The sequence below is a fragment of the Microcaecilia unicolor genome, chromosome 5 (assembly GCF_901765095.1).
Source record: "Microcaecilia unicolor chromosome 5, aMicUni1.1, whole genome shotgun sequence".
Lineage (NCBI taxonomy): Eukaryota > Metazoa > Chordata > Amphibia > Gymnophiona > Siphonopidae > Microcaecilia > Microcaecilia unicolor.
Genome location: NC_044035.1, coordinates 223,913,260 through 223,934,836, shown reverse-complemented (window position 1 = coordinate 223,934,836; position 21,577 = coordinate 223,913,260). Strand labels below are relative to the sequence as shown.

Here is a 21,577-nt window from a genome sequence, read left to right as displayed (position 1 = left end):
TATAAGTTATGGTGGTGGCCACATTACTCCGTGTAACTCAGAGATGCCTCTTCGCTCATCTTAATCATGATCTACATTCTCTAAGTTACACCTGTCCAGGAAATTGTTACCTACACAAGGCCCAGGTTACTATTCTTACTTTCCATCTACCCCTCAGGAACCCAGTTACAGGCTTAATGCCCCTACTCTCACAGTCCATATACCCCTCAAGAGCTCAGATACAGGCTTTTAATGTCTTACTCTCACATTCCATCTCACCTCAGGAGCCCAGATACAGGCTCAGCCACCTACTCTCATTTTACACCTGGATTATGGATGTATTTACTTACGTTTCCAAATCTGAGCTCAAGGTCAGTTACAAATCAGGTAGAGTAGGTATTTCCCTACCTCAGAGGACTTAAAATCTAAAGGCTTGATATTCAAAAGGACTTTTGCATCTACTGGCTGCCAGTGGACATTTAAGTTTGCTGGCCTGAGATTTTCAATATCATTACCTGGATAGTGCTGGTGAAAATCCCTCTAACTGCTTGGGCACTATCCAGATAAGTCGAAGTGAAGGTGGAACAGCTAGCTTTATAGTGGCAATATTCATTCACTATGGGGGGAGGGGGTAATTTTATAAATGCATTTTCATGCATGTAGCAGTAAGTATATGCATGTAAAATGCCTCTTATGAAAATATCCCTCACATACTTTTATGTAACTTGGCTACAGGCATGTTCTGGGGCAGAGTTTGGGCAGAGCACCAGTGGAATCACAGTTTATGGATGCATGTTATAAAATATATTTGTGAATGTCGACATTTGCTCCCAAGAAGACAAACGTAGGCAGCTTAATTTTAGCTTTTTGGAGGTCATTTTATATAGATACATAGAGATGTATTTTCAAAGCACTTAGGAACTTTGTAAGTCTAAGTGCTTTGAAAATGAGCCCCATAGGAATCTATGGGTAATTTTCTAAGGTCTCTGCCATGATTGTGGCTGAATAGATTTGGATGGGCTGGACTGAAGCTTTTTAGGGGCTTCAACAACTTCATAAATTTGGAACAAGGACTATGCCAGGCAGACATCTATGGTCTATGCCCTGAAAATGGCAAGGACAAATCAAGATCAGGTATACATATGAAGTATCACATCATAAACTCGATACATACGGTATCTTGCTGGGCAGACTTGATGGACCGTACAGGTCTTTATCTGCCATCATCGACTATGTTAATGTGAGGTATAATTTCAAAGCACTTAGACGTACAAAGTTACATATATAACCTATGGAACTTTGAAACTCACTTTGAAAATGAGCCCCTATGTCACCTAGGTTGGGAGGGTAAGTAAGCCTCTATTTTGAGCTTACTTTACAAAGACACATTGAGGCTCATTTTCAAAGCACTTAGCCTCCCAAAGTTCCATAGAAACCTATGGAACTTAGTCTCCCAAAGTGCTTTGAAAATATGCCTCATAGGCACCTGTGAGTCTACAAAATTACCCAAAAAAGTCGCAGCAATTGCAGTTAAAATTAAGTCACAGGCATTTATGCCTGCTCAGGAGCAGATGTAAATGTTCATCCATATTTTATAAAGCACATGTGTAAGATGTGGCTTCGCCTGCCCTTTACCCAGATAACACTCCAAAACATGCCTGTGCCGGGAATGAGCAAAAACATATGCAATCTTGTCACTGTGGGGATAATTCTATAATGTGGTGCCTTGATATAGGAACCACAATGGAGCTTAATATCAATTCTAAAATGGCTTCTGGACACACTTTAGCCATTACAGAATACTAGCATAAAATCACTTTGAAGCACCAGGTCAATGACTGGCTTAATTTGGCGTGCCTAAATGCACCAAGTGACACAGGTAACTGATAGCATTCTATAAGTTGCACATGTCACTTGGCAACAAGTCCATGGCCTGCCCATGTGTACGGAGAAGGTCCACCAGGGTGGAAGAACACTGAAATCCCACAAACAACACAAAGATACAGGAACAGTGGGAAGTGGACCAGGTTCTCTAGGGACAAATCAAAGAGGTGTCAAATTCTTAATTACACAAATTTTATTTATAGAAGACTTCACACAGCGCTGTGTTTCGGCCTAGGGCCTGCCTCAGGAGCCTTTCAATATAATCTGGAGCGTAAAACCATCCAATGGTAAATATGCCAATCAGCACTGAAAACAAGTGGTCTTTTAAAAAGACCTTTCATGAAAATGCAAGCAGAGATTATCGTGCTCTCAAGGTAGGTGGCGAATTTGCTTGCATTTTCATCAATGGTCTTTTTTAAAGACCGCTTGTATTGAATGCAGATTGGCATATTTACCATTGGATGGTTTTACTCTCCAGATTATATAGAAAGAGTCCTGAGGCAAGTGCTGTGTCGAGTCTTCTATCAATAAAACTTGTGTAATTAAGAATTTGACGTCTCTTTGATTTGTCCCTGGAGAGCCTGATCCACTTCCAACTGTTCTTGTATCTCTGCCTATGTGTACGTCCCCCTTGCAGTTACACATTATGGCACTTAGGCGCTACCTTATAAAACACCTCCTAGTGCATATACTTGCACAACTGCCAATTATTGGCATCTCTGAAGCACATAAGAGGCGCAAAAGTCTAGTCGCCTGTTTACAGAGTTGCCCTTTATGTGTACTTTCATGCATGGAATAATATTAAAAGTCCTAAAAAATATAACAAAGCTGGAAAAAGAAACGGTCTAAAAACCCAAATATTAGAAAATATACCAAAATCTTATAACCATAAGTAGAAAGCCCAGGAGATTCAATATCAAACTCAGTCTGTTGTAAGGCATAGGATCTCTTACAGCACACAGCTGTTCCAAATCTGCGCCTCTACATTTAGGTCTTATGATGTGTGTCAGACTCCATGGCTGCCACTACAAATTTTTTTTATAAGTGACATTTTAAACAAGTGCACTGTCAGACCTTTATAAAACTATCCCTAGTGGTTCTCAGTCTGCAACTAACCACTAAAATATTCTACAACCTGCACCTAGGGAGCCCAGAGACAGACTCAGCTTCCTATTCTCACCCTCTAAATGTCGCCGCTGGTGGTCCAACATGACATCTTTCCTATAAAACATTTTATTACAGATCTCGCAGGCAAACTTCTTGTCCCCATGTTTCTTCTTGTGCTTTGAGAGGTTGCTGTTTGTCGAGAAGAACCGACAGCACATCTCACACTGGAAGCTCTTGTCGTCTACAGACATATGATTGAAATACATATGAAAAAAAATTAAAATAGAGATGAGAAAACATTTTAATACAAAATGATTATTACACTCTTCTCCCTCTGTGAAATGTTTATACAGTTTGATCCTTTCTTAATTATATTATGTTCAAAAAGGTGTAAATAGTCTGCTCCCATTTTGTCTGCTCAAATCTCACGTGCATATTTAGCCAGTGAGAAAAGAGGTAGCTTTGGAGTCTCTCTCTGGGTGGGCTTTAATTTAGCCATTTGATTTTCACTGCTAACTGGTTAAATTTAGCTGGACAACTCTGGTAGCAGAAATAGATGCCCTAAATTTAGCCAGACAAATATTATACAGCTATAATGAAAATGTTCAGTCACAAACCTAATAACAGCTCAACATTTATTGATAGTTGAATATGACTTGACACAGCTATGTTTCGGTCCACAGGACCTGCATCAGGAGTCTATTTACAAAACAACATATAAAGACAGTAAATACACTTTACATATGTGAGGGATCAAGACATATTATATAAAATATTAAATATTAAGTGCAAAACCAAATAATAACACAGTAAAAACCATAAATCATATATTCAAAATATGTAACAAATAAATTTTTACAAAAGCCATATATATACAATGTAAATTTTAAATAAAAAAACATGCAAATTACTTCAATGAAGTGAGAATATTTGAATAGGTCAAACATGCTTGTATAGGAAAACTATGAATTACTATTTGTAATACAGAACACCAGTATTGATCTTTAAGGAGTTAAAAACAAAATGAGTAAAAAATATAAAATCCAAACTTTAATAAAAAACCTAACCAATGATCATGAAATATTACATTGAAGTTAAAATATTTGACTGGGTCAAAACATTGTCAAAAAAACACATCATTAGGTTATCTAAAAGAGGGAATGCATGTGTAACATTTACTAAACTAGTGTTTCTAAAAAATGTAATAATAGAAATTATATTTATACAAACTGCTTTAAAATTTTATAAAAATAATATGATAGAAATCATATTTATGCAACTTGCTTTTAAATTTTTATAAACTGCTTCTGTTGTATATCATTTCGATTGTTTAAACGTCAAAAAATAGGTTAGTGTGTGGACTAGGTAAAATTATATAAATTAAAAAGCTATCAACTAGATAAAAATGTATATAAGTGTAATGCTATCATCAAGAGCTAGGTTGGAATAGGGAATATAAATAAGTAAATATAAGTGAAAACATTATTACCTTCCATGATCACGAGTCAGTCCTTTTATCTGGTGAAAAAAATATATACAGTGCACTCCATTTAAGTGCACGTCGGATAAGCGCATGCTCTGTTTAACGGCATGCCGTACTTGGTCCCATTTTTGGCGTCATCAATTTCTATGGGGACAAACTTTGGTTTAGCGCACCACTGATAAGTGCAAGATTCGCTTATATGCATGGTTTAAGACTGCTCCTCTGCAGGAAAGACTCCGCATAAGCGCGTGCACTGAATATGGAAGCCAATTGGCGCGTGACAACCAACCAGATTTCAAATTTATCGCCCCTTTAACTGCCACAAGCAGAATAAGCGAAAGAATGCTGTTAGAGTGTACACTGGGGTCGTCGTCACGCAACTGTAAGACTTTAACACTGGCTGAACGAATAGAAGTTCTTAAAAAATTAGAAAACAAAGTCAAGCTTCTATTGCTAAAGAATATGGTGTCGATCCCAGTCAAATTTCACTTATCTTGAAGCAGAAAGACCAGCTTCTGGAAGACTGGCAAAACAATACAAATCCACAATGGAAACAAAAACGGGCGGGAAAAGCTGAAGAGGTAGAAGATGCTCTACTTTGGTGGTTTTCTCAAGTCAGGAGCAGTGGTCTACTGCTTATGGAGAAAGCTAATCAGCTAGCTGAAAGTCTTGGACTAACTGAATTCAAAGCCACTGTTGAATGGTTGGAAAGATGGAAGGAGAGGAACAACATAAAATTCAAGAAACAGCAGGGTGAAAAACAAGACGCTGATGACTTTGGTGCTGAAAATTGGGTTTTCAATTCTTCCTACCATCTTGAACGAGTTTGCACCTCGTGACATTTTCAATGCTGACAAAAACGGTCTCTACTGGCGAGCGATTCCTGATGGAACACTTGCATTCAAATAAGCTGAAACTACAGGAGGTAAAATGTTGAAGGACCGACTGACGATCCTCCTTTGCTGCAATATGGATGGGAGTGAGAAGTTGGAACCACTCATCATTGGAAAGAGCAAACAGCTCCGTTGCTTCAAGAATGTTAAACGACATCCTGTGTCATACGAGGCTAACGCAAATTCATGGATGACGGGGGAAATTTGGAAGCAGTGGCTAAAGAAGTTAGACACTAGAATGCGAGCACAAAAGCATCAGATTTTGTTGCTTTGTGATAATTGTGCTGCACACAGTGATGATGTCAGGCTGTCTAACGTTAAGGTGGTCTTCCTGCCACCAAACACTACCCCTCTGATCCAACCTACGGATCAGGGCATAATAGCCAATTTCAACCAACATTATCAGGGCTCTTGTGCTACGTCGTCTGGCAGGAAACTGCCCTGACTTGAGAAAATCATCAAAGAAGAGCATCTTCTACCTCCTCAGCTTTTCCCGCCCGCTTTCGTTTCCGTTGTGGATTTGTATTGTTTTGCCAGTCTTCCAGAAGCTGGTCTTTCTGCTTCAAGATACGTGAAATTTGACTGTGATTGACACCATATTCTTTAGCAATAGATGCTTGACTTTGCTTTCTAATTTTTTAAGAACTTCTATTAGTTCAGCCAGTGTTAAAGTCTTACAGTTGTGTGACGACGACGACGACTCCAGTGTATACTCTAACAACATTCTTTCGCTTATTCTGCATGTGGCAGTTAAAGGGGCAGTAAATTTGAAATTTCGTTGGTTGTCACGCGCCACTCGGCTTCCATATTCCGTGCGCGCGCTTATGCGAAGTCTTTACTGCAGAGGAGTGGTCTTAAACCATGCATATAAGCGAATCTTGCACTTATCAGTGGTGCGATAAACCGAAGTTTGTCCCCATAGAAATTGATGGACGCCAAAAACGGGACCAAGTACGGCATGCCGTTAAACAGAGCATGCGCTTATCCGACGTGCACTTAAATGGAGTGCACTGTATATATTCTTTTCACCAGATAAAAGGACTGACTCGTGATCGTGGAAGGTAATAATGTTTTCACTTATATTTACTTATTTATATTCCCTATTCCAACCTAGCTCTTGATGATAGCATTACACTTATATACATTTTTATCTAGTTGATAGCTTTTTAATTTATATAATTTTATCTAGTCCACACACTAACCTATTTTTTTGACGTTTAAACAATCGAAATGATATACAACAGAAGCAGTTTATAAAAATTTAAAAGCAAGTTGCATGAATATGATTTCTATCATATTATTTTTATAACATTTTAAAGCAGTTTGTATAAATATAATTTATATTATATTATTTATATTTTTAGCAACACTAGTTTAGTAAATGTTTCAAATGCATTCCCCTCTTTTAGATACGTAATGATGTCTTTTTTGACAATGTTTTTATACCCAGTCAAATATTTTAACTTCAATGTAATATTTCATGATCATTGGTTAGGTTTTATATTAAAGTTTGGATTTTATATTTTACTCATTTTGTTTTTAACTCCTTAAAGATCAATACTGGTGTTCTGTATTACAAATAGTAATTCATAGTTTTCCTATACAAGCATGTTTGACCTATTCAAATATTCTCACTTCATTGAAGTAATTTGTTTGCATGTTTTTTATTTAAAATTTACATTGTATATATATGGCATTTGTAAAAAATTGTTACATATTTTGAATATATGATTTATGGTTTTTACTGTGTTATTTGGTTTTGCACTTAATATTTTATATAATATGCCTTGATTCCTCATATATGTAAAGTGTATTTACTGTCTTTATATGTTGTTTTGTAAATAGAATCCTGATGCAGGTCCTGTGGACCGAAACATAACTGTGTTGAGTCATATTCAATTATCAATACATTTTGAGCTTTTATTTGGATTTTCATCTGAAGCGTCGTCTTTTTATTATTTTTAGTCTTCTTTGCTGTTTTGTTTTTTCATTGTATTTTTTGCAAAGACTTGTTTCTTCTGTTTTCTCGCACAGTCACAAACCTAGCCAGTTACAGTCAGTCAGCAGAGTAAAATTACCTGGTTACTTTTGCCACTAAGAATAATTATATAAAAGGGCACCTAGGTTATAAAGGCAAATACGTGCGTATGTTGTGCCTAGTTTATAAAGGTGGATGATTAGTGACGATTCTGTCTTTTGTAGTATAAATCTTTTGCATTCTTTTTGATTGCTTTTTATGGTTTATCTAAGTTTTCTTTTTTGCAATGTTTTTTAATGATGGATGTAAGCCACACTGAACCAAAGTGAATTTGGATAATAGTGGGATATAAATATCAATAAATAAAATGACATGGCACCTGGAGTGACAACATTTGGACCCCTAATGCAATGAAGAACATAAACACAAAGCTATATTGGACTGTTGGAGTGGAGTGTGTGGGGAAGTTTTTTTTTTTAATTGCATAAACGAAAAACTGTAAAAGACTGAGATGTTTTGGATTCTACTGACCCAAGTGGTTATTTATGAGGTTGTCCTTTATAAAGGCAATATATGCACCTATGTGTCTCAATAAAGCTGCCTCTCCAAAGGTTTCTACACAAAGTTACACATCTGCCCCCAGGAACGCCATGTAAAAGTACATGCTATGAATCAGTAGTGCATACTTTTAGGCATGTACATCCAGGAGAATTCTATAAAGAATTTTTTTTTTGCATGTAAAACACTGTTTTATGCGCAAAAAAGGCTTTATAAAATTACTCCCTAAGGGGTCCTTTTACTAAGCTGCGGCAAAAAGTGGCCTGCGCTAGTCTGAGCGCGTAAAATTATCATGAACTGGGCCATTTTGTACCGCAGCTGGGAAAAATGCTTTAAAAAAAAAAAACTGGGCGGTAAATGGCCATGCATTAAAATGAAAAGTAGTATTGCCTGAGCCCTTATTGCCACCTATTTACTTGGTGGTAAGAGCTCATGTGCTACTTCTACGGTAATCAGTGAGCAGCAATGTGGCTGCTCTGCCAATTATTGCCAGGAATGCCCCCCCAACCCCTGAGGTAGAAAATAGAAAATGATTTTCTACCACGGGAAACAGCAAGTTACAACTTTGAGACTACTGCAGGGCACTCGCGCCAACCCTGCGGTGGGGTTGATTTGGTGCGTGCTTCTCACATGTTAGCCCTACTATGGCTTAATAAAAGAGCCCCTAAGGGATCAATGTTCTAATACAGTACTTCTCAGTCTTCTACTAGAGGCACATCTAGCTAGTTAGGTTTACAGGATTACAGAAATGAATGTGCATATATTGGATATCTATTGCATGCAAATCTATCTCATGCATATTCATTGCTGTAGTCCTGACCAGCTATGTGTGCCTCCAGGAAAAGTACCTCAAGACATAACTCACAAACTTCACGAGTTTTATTTCTTTTCATTTAAAAAATTTATATTCTGCACAATCTCAAAGTTCTAGTAGGCAGATTAGAAATACAATACACATAATCAAAACAATAAAACAAGCATATCATATAAAAAAACAAATACAAAAACTTCATATGCGAGAGCCTTTTCGAGCAGATGTATTTTCTTTTTTTTTATATATATATACTTTATTTTTCTATTATTTCAGATAAACTAGTACAAAACACAAAATGTAACAGCAGCACATCTCTTTAACTGTTACTCCAGAACAAACTATAATTATAACCCCTCCCCCCACCCATCCCCAAGGAACTTAAAAGCATGGAATATATGAGTACATTTAAGATGCATTAAGTAACCCTAGTCAAATATTCCCAAAGAAGGAATAGCCTAAGAGCACAACACAATAATATAAAACCTCTAGAATTCAGACTAACAAGGCCTCCCAAAGACCTCACTACCCGGAAAGAACCAAGATCCCCTTAAATAAAAGTTTGGTACCATTTCACAATGGATGCCCAAATCTTAATAAAAGAGGATAATGTACAATGTTACTGAGCGGTTAATTTGCTCAGATAATGCATCCTACAAAACAGCCCTCAGATGTGACAACCGGGGCAACCTCCCTTCGAATGACCCCAATAGAAGGGAGAAGCACCTTCAACTCCTCCATCGGAGTTGACGCCCCCTGAAGGAGGAAAAGGGAAAGGGATCAGTTTAGTGGGAATATGGAAAGTGGAGGTAAAAATGTGTGCACAATCTTCCCACAATTGACGAATAGAGGGGCATTCCCACCATCCCACAACTCCACCAACAAAGGCTCCCTCGAGAGGGGGTAAATACCACCAAAATAAAATTTTCACTCCATCTTCCACCAAATTGCTGAGACAGATAGGTGAAAAGTATTCTGATAGATCACTTCCCAGTCGCGATCAGACAGAGAGCATCCTAGATCCTGCTCCCAACTGTGGGTGAAGGTGGGCTTAACAGGCCCCTGTTCCCCAAACAAGTCATAAAAAGAGGAGATCATCTTACGTTTTCGAAGGCCTTTGGTTAATAGTTCTTCAAAAGAGATCAACTTCTCTAGGAGAGACCCCCGAAGAGGGCGTCCCTGAGACAGATGCCTGAGCTGCAGATAAAAGAAAAAATCCCTAGTGGGGATATAGAATTGTGCCTACAGATCTTGACAGGAGCGAAAGATCCCGAGAGATCAACTGGTAAATATATTCTAAACCCTTAAATTCACATTCCCCCATATAAAGATGAGTGCCACTGTGGAGCAAAATAAGACAAAAAGGACAATGGTGCAACCGTAGATATCTGTCACCCCCCCCCCCCCCCCCATCAGAAGTCTAAACCATCTAGTCCAGAGCTGCATCATAAAATGAAGGACTGGGTTAGAAGGCTTCCACTTCCCCCTAATACACTGCGGGGTCCACAATGCCTGTTGTCGGGTGACTCCCTCCAATCATACTCTGCTCTATGTATACCCAGAGCATAGAAGTGCTCTCTTCCCAGGCAAGCAGTGATCTGATCTGTACCGCTCAGCTATATCTTTTAAAGGTCAGGGACTCCCAAGCCCCCCTCGGCTTTTTTTCCCATCAAAATGGACCATGAGACCCTTGATGGCTGCATCCTCCATATATACTGAAACAGCCTATGGTGAAGCTTGTCCAAAATCGACCCAGGGACCGACAGAAAGGGCGTAGCTCAAATACAAAATTTTAGGCAGTACCATCATTTTACTTATGGCGATACACCCTAACCAGGTATGGCTGAGCCTATGCCATCGATCAAGTTCCAAAGATAAATCTCACAGCACCCTGCCTAATTTAACCCATAAGGATCTTCAACTGCTTTATGTAACTCCTTTTGAGATGGTGTGCTCTTGCCGGGTCTAAAGAGATGTTAAGCACCTCAGACTTTGCAGTGTTCATTTTAAAACCAAAAAAGGACCCATAAATCCCCAAGGTTTGGATTATATGAGGTAGTGACTGCTCAGGGTATGTCACTGACAACAAAATTTTATCAGCAAATAAGGAGATATTAAACTCCTCAACAATCAATCTCATCCCATGATTGGAAAGATCTATCTGAATCCTAGCCGCTAAAGGCAAGTGGAAAGGACATCAAATAACTTCTGTTCACCCGAATTCTGGCCTTGGGTTGAGAGTATAATGCTGCAATCTAGGCCTTAAAATGTGGGCCAAATCCCATGATGTCCAATTCTTCCATCATGAAAGGCCAATTGGCAAAATCAAACGCCTTCTCTGCATCAATAGCCAAAAGCACCATAGTCATCCGATCATGTCACGCAAGCCAGTTTAACTGGCTTGCCCTTCTAATGTTATCTCTTGTTGACCTACCCGGAATAAACCCACACTGATCTTCCCCTATCAGGCTTGAAATATACTCATTAAGTTGTTTAGCCAGAACACTAGTCAAAATTTTTACATCTAAGTTGAGAAGGGAAATTAGCTGATATGAGCTGCAAAGCTTCAATTCCTTCCAGGCTTGGGAAAAATGGTAATACCTACCTCCGGCATAGAAGAGGGCAGAAGCTCGCCAACAGCACTTAATTAAAAATAGCAGTCAAGAAGGGAACCACCAGCCATGCAAAAGATCTGTAGAATTTAGAGGTTAGGTCACCCAGGCCTGGAGACTTTCCTGGTTTAAGACATTTGATAACATCATACACCTCCTGGAACTGAATTTCACACTCCAAAAGGGTTCTGTGGTCCTGGTGGAGAGTAGGGAGGGGCAAGCCTCAGCCAAATACTGATGCATAGCAGACTAGGTGAATTGTACTTCAGATGCATATAAAGTTTGATAATACTGAAGGTAGCATTCCCTCATCCTAGCTGGGTCAGTATATTCAGTGCCATCATCTGCCTTAAGGAATAGATGACTGTAAACGCTGAGCTTTTGATTGATGCACTAACAATTTACTGGCATGATTTCTCTCCTCAAAGTAGACCTGCTTCATCTTATTCATGTCACACACTATGTGCTCCAACCATATGTCCTTTAAGGACTGGCAGAGGATCCGCAGTTCACGGATTAGGGAAGCAGTGGAGTGGCTAGCAATGTGAGTCTCAATATCTCTAACTTCTAAGATTGAAGTCTCTTTGTTCCTGCTCTCATTGCAGCCTACTAGCCCACATTATAAATCACCCCCTAATAAATGCTTTAAGACTGTCCCACATCATGCCAAGAGACATGCCAGGAGTGAGGTTATCCGCAAAATACTCAGGAATAGTACATGTAAGATTTTGCACAATGATTTCTTCATCTAGCAAGCCTTCATTCAATCTCCAGAATTGGAGCTTCCTATCCAAGCAAATCACCCTTACAAACTACCCACTGAGGGACATAATCAGACAAAAATATTGTTTCAATCTCGACTCTATAACCCCTGGGAGTAGCTGCTTGAATAAAAATAGCCAATTAACAAGGAGGAAGCATGAGGAGCTGAGTAAAAGGTATTAGAACATGAGAATATAAAAGTAGCCATACTGGGTCAGACCAATGGTCCATCTTCTTCAGTATCCTGTTTCCTACAGTGGTCAATCCAGGTCACAAGTACCTGGCAGAAACCCAAATAGTAGCAACATTCCATGCTACCAATCCCAGGACAAGCAGTGGCTTCCCCATGTTGCTTAACATGAGCATGCAGATGGTGCCATATATCTACTAACCCCATATGCTGTAAAAACAACCAACTAACCATGAAGAGCTAGCCTGTCTAAGCACTTATGAACCTGCCGGGCAGCCGAATCAAGCCCAGGATTAAGGGTCATATTGAAATTCCTTCCTATCACCCACAAGCCGGTAGACCAATTGAGAAGAGTTTGCTCCAACTCAATATAGAACTGCCTCTGGTTATCATTCGGAGCATAAACAGAAACTAGATTGTACAAACTTCCTTCAATCTTAAACTGAAGAGCCACATACTGACACTTTGGGTCCACCATAGTGTCCAGCACAGTCGGACATAGTTGCCTGGAAAGCAAAGATACTTACCTGTAGCAGGTATTCTCCGAGGACAGCAGGCTTCATATTTTCACAAGTGGGTAAACGGCATCCCACATTGCCCAGTTTGGCAATATGCCAAAGAAAAACCGAGATCTTTCTGGAGTGCAAACAGTGCTCCACTGCGCTTGCACCACTACCTGCAGTGCGACTGCGCCAGCTTAGTTTAATACAAAGGAAAAATACTAGATAAAATAAAAACCAAAAGACAAGTCCAACGGGATGTGGGTGGGATTGTGAAAATATGAAGCCTGCTGTCCTCGAAGAATACCTGCTACAGGTAAGTATCTTTGCTTTCTCCAAGGACAAGCAGGCTTACAATTCTCACAAGTGGGAAATCCCTAGTATCCAGGCTCACCCAAAACAAAAAACATTGGTCAATTGGGCCTTGCAACGGCGAGGACTTCACGCAGATTAACCTGAAACTATATACAACTAGCTGAGAGTGCAGCCTGGAACAGAATAAAACAGGCCTAGGGGGGTGGAGTTGGATTCTAGACCCCAAACAGATTCTGCAGTACTGACTGCCCAAACTGAGTGTCGCATCGGGTATCCTGCTCAAGGCAGTAGTGAGATGTGAATGTGTGGACTGAAGACCACATCACAGACTTGCAAATCTCTTCAATGGAGGCTGACTTCAAGTGGGCTACCGACGCGGCCATGGCTCTGACATTATGAGCCGTGACATGACCCTCCAAAGTCAGGACAGCCTGGGCATCAGTGAAAGAAATGCAATCTGTTAGCCCAGTGGTTCCCAAACCTGGCCCCGGAGGCTCCCCAGCCAGCCAGGTTTTCAGGATATCCACAATGAATATTCATAAAAGACATTTGCAAGCAGTGGAGGCAGTGCATGCAAATCTCTCTCATGAATATTCATTGCAGATATCCTGAAAACTTGACCAGCTGGGGTACCTCCAGGACCAGGTTTGGGAACCACTGTGCTAGCCAACTGGATATGGTGAATTTCCCGATAGCGACCCCCATCCTGTTGGAATCAAAAGAAACAAACAATTGGGCGGACTGTCTGTAGGGCTTTGTCCGCTTCATGTAAAAGGCCAACCCTCTCTTGCAGTCCAAGGTGTGCAAGCTGCTTTCTCCAGGATGGGTATGAGGTCAGGGAAAGAATGTTGGCAAGACAACCGACTGGTTTAGATGGAACTCTGACACCTCTTTTCGTAGGAACTTAGGGTGCGTGCGGAGGACTACTCTGTTGTGATGAAACTTAGTATAAGGTGCATCCACTACTATACTTACTTATACTTACTTATACTATACTTAGTATAAGGCCTGAAGCTCACTGACCCTACGAGCTGAAGTAACAGCCACCAAGAAAACAACCTTCCAGATCAAGTACTTCAGATGTCAGGAATTCAGTGGCTCAAAAGGAGCTTTCATCAGCTGGGTGAGAACAACGTTGAGATCCCATGACACTGGTGGAGGTTTGACAGGGAGGTTTGACAAAAGCAAACCTCTCACGAAGCGAACAACTAAAGGCTGTCCAGAGATAGGCTTACCTTCTACACGTTGATAAGCACTAATTGCACTAAGGTGAACCCTTATGGAGTTGGTCTTGAGACCAGACTCTGATAAATGTAGAAGCTATTCAAGCAGAATCTGTGTAGGACAAGAAAAGGGGATCTATGGCCTTGCTGTCACACCAGATGGCAAACCTCCTCCATTTAAAAGAATAACACCTCTTAGTGGAATCTTTCCTGGAAGCAAGCAAGACCTGAGAATCGCCCGTAAGACCCAAGGAAGCGAATTCTAGGCTCTCAACATCCAGGCCGTGAAAGCCAGAGACTGGAGGTTGGGATGTAGAAGTAACCCCTCGTTCTGAGCGATGAGGGTTAGAAAACACTCCAATCTCCATGGTTCACTGAAGGACAGTTCCAGAAGAAGAGGTAACCAAATCTGTCGAGGCCACGGTCTTGCTTGAGTTTCAACAAAGTCTTTTCCTCTAGAAGTATTGGAGGATACGCATACAGAAGGCCTGTCCCCCAATGAAGAAGGAAGGCATCTGACGCTAGTCTGTCATGAGCCTGAAGCATAGAACAGAACTGAAGGACCTTGTGGTTGAGTTGAATGGCAAAAAGATCCACCAAAGGGGTGTCCCACGCTCAGAAGATCTTGCGTGCTACAACCATATTTAGAGACCACTTGTGAGACTATATTATCCTGCTCAGCCTGTCGGCCAGGTTGTTTATGCCTGCCACATAAGTGGCCTGGAGAAACAAGCCTTGTTGGCGAGCCCAATGCCACATCTGGATGGCACCCTGACACAGAAGGCGAGATCTGCCCTCCCCCCCATGATTGTTGGTGTACTATATTGTAACCTGATTTTTGAATTAGAATAATTTGATTGGACAGCTGATCTCTGAAAGCCTTTAGAGCGTTCCAGATCGCTCGGCGCTCCAGGAGATTGATCTGAAGATTCATTTCCTGGAGGGACCAGGCTCCTTGAGTGTGAAGCCCATCTACATGAGCTTCCCAACCCAGGACAAATGCATCCATCATCAGCACTTTTTGTGGCTGAGGAATTTGGAATGGAAGTCCCAAGGTCAGATTGGACCGAATTGTCCACCACTGAAAAGAGCGAAGAAGCTCCTGGGACACTTGGATGACATCCTCTAGACTTCTTGTGGCTTGACACCACTGAGAAGCCAGGGTTCATTGAGCAGATCTCATGTGCAGTTGTGCCATGGGTGTAACGTACAGTGTGGAAGCCATGTGGCCAAACAATCTCAACAACTGCCGAGCTGTGACCTGCTGAGAGGTCCAAACCTTGGATGCTAGGAAACAAGATTGTCCGTACACGTCTCCAGAAGGTATACTAGGACAATCCTTGTGTCAAGCAGGGCTCCTATGAATTCCAATTGTTGAACAGGATGGAGATGGGACTTGGGGTAGTTGATAACGAACACTAGTAGCTCCAGCACTCGAACAGTCATCCACATAGACTTCTGAGCACCGTCCTCAGAAGCACTCTTTACCAGCCAATCGTCTAGATAAGGGAACACGTGAACTCCCAGTTTGCATAGCAATGCTGCAACTATCGCCAGCCACTTAGTAAAGACCCTGGGAGCTGACGCGAGGCCAAAAGGCAACATGCAGTACTGAAAGTGATGTGTTCCCAGCCGAAACTGAAGATACTTCCGATGGGCTGGAAGTATAGGGATGTGTGTATAAGCATCCTTCAAGTCCAGAGAACATAGCCAATCATTTTCCTAAATCATGAGAAGAGTGCTCAGGGAAACCATCCTGAACTTTTCTCGGACTAGGAATTTGTTCAGGGCCCTTAGGTCTAGGATGGGACACATACCCCCCTCCCCAATCTTTTTCTGCACAAGAAAGTACCTGGAATAGAATCCCTGCCCTTCTTCCCCTGGTGGAATGGGTTTTGACTGCATGGGCCTTGAGAAGGGCAGAGAGTTCCTCTGCAAGTACCTGCTTGTGCTGAGAGCTGAAAGAATGGGCTCTCGGTGGACAATTTGGAGGTTTGGAAAGCAAATTGAGGGAGTATCTGAGCAGGACTATTTAAAGAACCCACCAGTCACAGGTTATGAGAGGCCATCTTTGGTGAAAAAACATTAACCTCCCCCCAACTGGCAAGTCGTCCAGGACGGACACTTTGACTGTGGCTATGCTCTGCTGGAACCAGTCAAAAGCTCGTCCCTTGATTTTGCTAGGGAGCAGCAGGGGCCTTGGGTGCACACTGTTGACGAGAACGAGCATGCTGGAGCTGAGCCTGAGCAGGCTGCCAAGTTGCAGGAGTGTACTTATGCCTAGAGAAGGAATAGGGAGCATGCCAATACTTACCAAAATACCTACTGGATGAGGAGGCAGTTGCAGAAGATGACCGGCGGGAGAGAGAAGACATAGCATTAGTGTGCTTCTTCATTTGGTCAGCGACCTCTTCGACCTTCTCTTTGAAAAGGTTATCCCCCCCGGCAAGGGGCATCCGCTAACCTCTGCTGAACAGAATGTTCCAGGTCAGAAACATTCAGCCATGAGAGTCTGTGCATTGCTATACCTTGGGCAGAGATCCAGGATGCCACGTCAAAAGTGTTATAAGTGCCCCTGGCCAAGAACTTGCAACACACCTGCTGCTGCTTGACCAACTGGTGAAACAGCTCTGCCTGCTCCGGAGAGTATCTACTAAGTCTGACAGCTGCCACACAGAGTTCTGCAAGTATACGCTCGTGAAGAGCTGGTATGACTGGATATGGGTGATGAGCATAGAGGTCTGATACATCTTTCTCCCAAAAGAGTCCAGGGTTCTAGCTTCTCTGCCTGGGGGAGCCAAGGCATAGTCCCTAGAACTCCTGGCTTTTTTGAGAGCGGCATCCACTACCATGGAGTCGTGGGGTAACTGAGACCTCATCAAACCAAGTTCACCATGGATCAGATACCGGATATCAATTTTCTTGGGGAGCACAGGGACAGAGGGGACACCCAGTTTCTGACAAGGACTTCCTTGAGTACCTCATGGAGAGGAGCCATCACTTTCTCCTTAGGAGGGGAGGCGTAGTCTAAGACCTTGAGTATCTTGGCCCTGGGCTCAGCCTCCATTTCTACGGGGAAAGTAATGGCCTCTGCCATTTCCAACACAAAAGAAGTGAAAAAGAGGCCCTCAGGTGGAGACAATCTCCTCTCAGGTGGTGGGGAGGGCTCAGAAGGAATCTCAGAGGACTCGACAGAAGAAAAGCACCTGGGATCCTCTTCCGATTCCCATGAGCGCTCCTCGTTGGTTTCGGAGAGCACGTCCCTGAGGGATGCCAGAGACCGAGCCCAGCTCGATGCCGAGGACCCATGTCCCCGAGAACGGCATCGAGAAACTGGCTCCCGTCTTGACTCTGGTGAAGCTTCCTCCGTTGACATCGAGGGGGTGCCGGCCTGGGTGGCAGTCGACACTGGCCGTATGCGGCGCCGGAGGCCGCACTGCGAACAGAGGGCCAGATGGGGCTGCAGCAGGAGGTATGGTAGGCACAAGCACCCCCGATACCGATGCACATCACTGCATAAGGCCATCCAGAAACTCAGGGAGCAAGGCCCGGATGTGCTCATTGAGGGCTGCCATCGGGAAAGACTGTGGGGCCAAGCTGGAGAGCAGGGGACGATGCGGGACCGATGAGGGAGCAGGATCTCAGCTGCTTGGAGACGAATGCGGCACTTCCTTTATGGAGGGGGGGGGGGGTATCCTCCCAGTGCCGACACTTCTCAGGTGTCAAATCTCTCGTCGCCCCAGAGCACCCGGTAATGAGTGTTGATGGAGATCAGTGATGGTGCTTCTTGGACTTCGCCCAATGCACATCACCCATGCTCCTCAGTGCTGACGAGGACGATGTTGAATCCTTACTTCGGGATCCGATGATGGACAGTCCCGGGGGGCCTGCATAGCAGGAGGCCTCAAGACAGGTGGAGACCCACTTTATGTCTTGCTGCTCACAGTGTCTCGGTGCAGCACTCGATGCCGACATCGAATAACCGGACCTGGCACCAAATATCTTCTCACGTTGAGCCCCTCGGGAAATCTGGGTCCTTTTCTTCATATGAAGACAAAGGACACAGTTGGCAGGGCTATGGTCGGGCCCGAGGCACTGGAGACACCAAGAATGAGTGTCTTTCCCCGAGATGGTCCGGTTGCACCGGGTACAAAGCTTGAAGCCACTGGAAGTCTTCGTGGACATGGAAGGAAAAATGGCTTTGGCTAAATTAAAAGTCGCAATGGTGCCTAAAAAGGGGAAATAAAGCACAAAAAACAGACCTGACCGAGCAGACCTACAGCCCGTGTCAAAAAGGAAAGGAAAAGAACCTCGACTCGGGACCCCCCCCCCCCCACACACACACACACACACTAAACTAAAGACACTACAGGATTTTTTTTTTTAAACAGGACAAAAGGGAAAAATGAGCAGGTAGGCAAAATACACTGCCAAAAAAGCACTGAAAAGAGCTCTCTCCCAGATGTGTGAGGCACAAGCGAAAACAGCTGCTGCTTCTCGAGCAGAGAAAATGAAACTAAGCCAGCGTGGTCGCGCTGCGGGTGGGAAGGCACTGGCGCATGTGCGGTGGAACTCTGCTAGCGCTCCAGAAAGCTTTAATTTTTCTTTGGCATGTTGCCGAACCGGGCGATGCAGGATGGCATCTATCCACTTGTGAAAATTGTAAGCCTGCTTTTCCTTGGAGATAGCATTATACCCACTCCCTGCTTTTTCTGCAATGTTAATGAACCAAAAAAAAACTTATGGGGGAAACTGCCTACACTGCACAAGCTTCTCTGCACAGCACAATAAATATATTTCTTGTATAAAGCAAATAGTGGCAGATAACCGCAGCATTTCTTTATGTTTCAACGATTTTTATTGAAGAGTTCACATTGTATACAAGTCTATATCAGTCAATATAAATCTGATAACAAATACTTCTATTAATGAACCTGAGATTTCTATCATCCTAGTTTTCCAATCTTTTCTCCCCTATCTCTTCCCTCTTGTTTCCATATATATTTATGAATGTGTACACTTATAATTACAGGACAATTGCATAACTATTAACAATAAACTTTTATCTGAAACTCCAATAATTATGTCTCGTGTTTTATTCTGCGTACTATCCCAACAGTATTTGCAGGCGAGACCTGCAGCATTTCTTTATATAAAACACTGATGCTTGAAAGTCGAGTTTAAACCTCTAACAATAATGGACACAAACTTAATATCGCTCATCAGATAGTCAAATAAAAGTAGAAAAGTAACACCAATCCTTCCAAAGGGCATATACTCTCAAACTCCATGTATATATCCATAATAATAACCACCATCCAAAATTGCCCCCGAATTCCCTCTTTCCACCGCTCAACCAACGCCCCTCCCCCCCACAACAAGGGCCATCCCATTACACTCTCCAGACAGCTAAACAAGAAAAGGAAAAAAATGAGTCATGTTCCCTCCCCGACCCCAAGCTAGCATAAAAAGCCAAGAGGCTGATATTCAGACTGCGGGAGTTAGACCAACTAACTTCCGTGGTCAGTGCTAAAGCCAGTTATTCAATGCTGGGACATTCCTGGTGACCGGCACTGAATTATCCGGTTTATATTTGGCCAGTTTAAAAATAACTGGCTAAGTTAATATTCAGACTTAGCCAGTTATCTTTAAACCAGCCAAAGATATACCAGATTTTCATGTGGCCAAATATGGCTTCGAAACCCGATTTAAAAATCGGTATATAGCTGCTTATATTGGCTGATATAACCAGCTATTCGGGGATATTCAGTGGAGGATAACTGGTTATCACTTGCTGAATATCGGCGGATAGCTGGTTAAGGGTTATTTAACTGATCAAAAGCCGTTCTAACCGGTTAAATAGCACTGAATATTGGGGGTGGGGGTGGGTCAAATCTTTAGGGCTACTCTGAATTTATCATAGGATGATTCACTTCTGATTTCCTTTGGAAGAGAGCTCCAATGAAAACGGGCGGCAAAAAGAAAGTGCAGTGGCGTGTGGACTCCAAGCTGGCCTTTTTAGGCCCAGGGAGAGCCCAAATGGTGATCACTGATTGAACATAAAGTGCGAAAAGGAGAACAGGGAAAGGAAAGATTCGAAACATAGCACACGCTTATTCTAGTTTTGTGGCTGGCATAAGTGCTTGTGCTTAAGCACATACATGCATATATACACAATTATGCTAGTAGTCTGTAAAGGAAAGTAGGCACATTTTCCACCTGTAAAGCATCTTTTGCACAAGGAAACTGGCTTTTATAAAACTGCATGTAGGTATGTAGGTATATAAGCATAAAAAGATGAATAAGCAAACATAGGCTTTTTTTTTTATTCCTGAGCAATTACGTTCATTCCTAGATATGAAGGTGATCATTCAAAATTAATATATGTGGTTTAATTAGAGAATGGTGGCAGTCTCCTATTAATGCAATTTCTTCATTAGGAATGTTATTGTTTTGCTTTCCCTTTATTTCTATGTTGCTCCCCCTCTATACTCTTTTGGTAGTCTAAGAAAGAAACTATATATTACTTTCAATTTTGAATTATTTTATGAAGCTTTGTAGCGTTGTTACTTTCTGTGTTTCTTGCTCAAGAGTTAATCTTGTAAAAAAATTTTGAACTTAATAAATAAAATGTTTAAAAAATATATCAGCAAAAAGAGGCTAATGCTTAAAACTACTGCCAGCATTAATATGTAGTTAATGTCGGGTTTGGATGCACGTTATACAGCGCCAAATGCTCAGAGATAGGATTACCATATTTGTGGAGACAAAATAAAAATGTTTACTACCTTTGCTAAAGAACTAATTATAGCAAATGTGTATATGACTTTTAGTTAATGAACACATATCAGTCAGTGACTGACTTACAGTATAGCACTAGACAATAATCTACTTTTCTAAAACTTCTGGATTTGAGTTTGACTGAGGTCTGAGCCCAAGCATACTTATCAGAAAAGCAGATATCCCTCAACAACTTTGGCTGGCTTCTGAGATACGTGTGAAAGTCTCTGCATGACATATACTTAAAGTTGTACTGAATGAACAAAATTCCTTTGACAGATTCAATTTAGAACAAGAATAGTGGTGGGCAGCAGTGGCGTAGGAAGGGGGGGGGGGTGGGGCGGTCCGCCCCGGGTGCACACACTGGGAGGGGGGGGGGGGGGGGGGGGGTCGGCTCGCTGCTCTTTCTGCCCCGGAACAGGTTACTTCCTGTTCCGGGGCAGAGAAAGCAGGGAAGCAGCAGAGCCAATGCAGCTCCCAGTGACGTGCACTGGGGGCAGAT

At 42.2% G+C, this 21,577-nt stretch overlaps 1 protein-coding gene across 3 annotated transcripts in view; it reads right to left on the bottom strand.

Annotated features, from left to right (window-relative positions):
- Positions 1-21,577, bottom strand: part of PRDM15 (PR/SET domain 15) — a 391,258-nt gene that overhangs the window by 158,192 nt on the left and 211,489 nt on the right. For all 3 annotated transcript variants that reach the window (XM_030203815.1, XM_030203817.1, XM_030203816.1), the window contains exon 12: positions 3,044-3,211. In XM_030203815.1, coding sequence (XP_030059675.1) covers positions 3,044-3,211 — 168 coding nt within the window. The remainder of the gene's footprint in view (positions 1-3,043; positions 3,212-21,577) is intronic.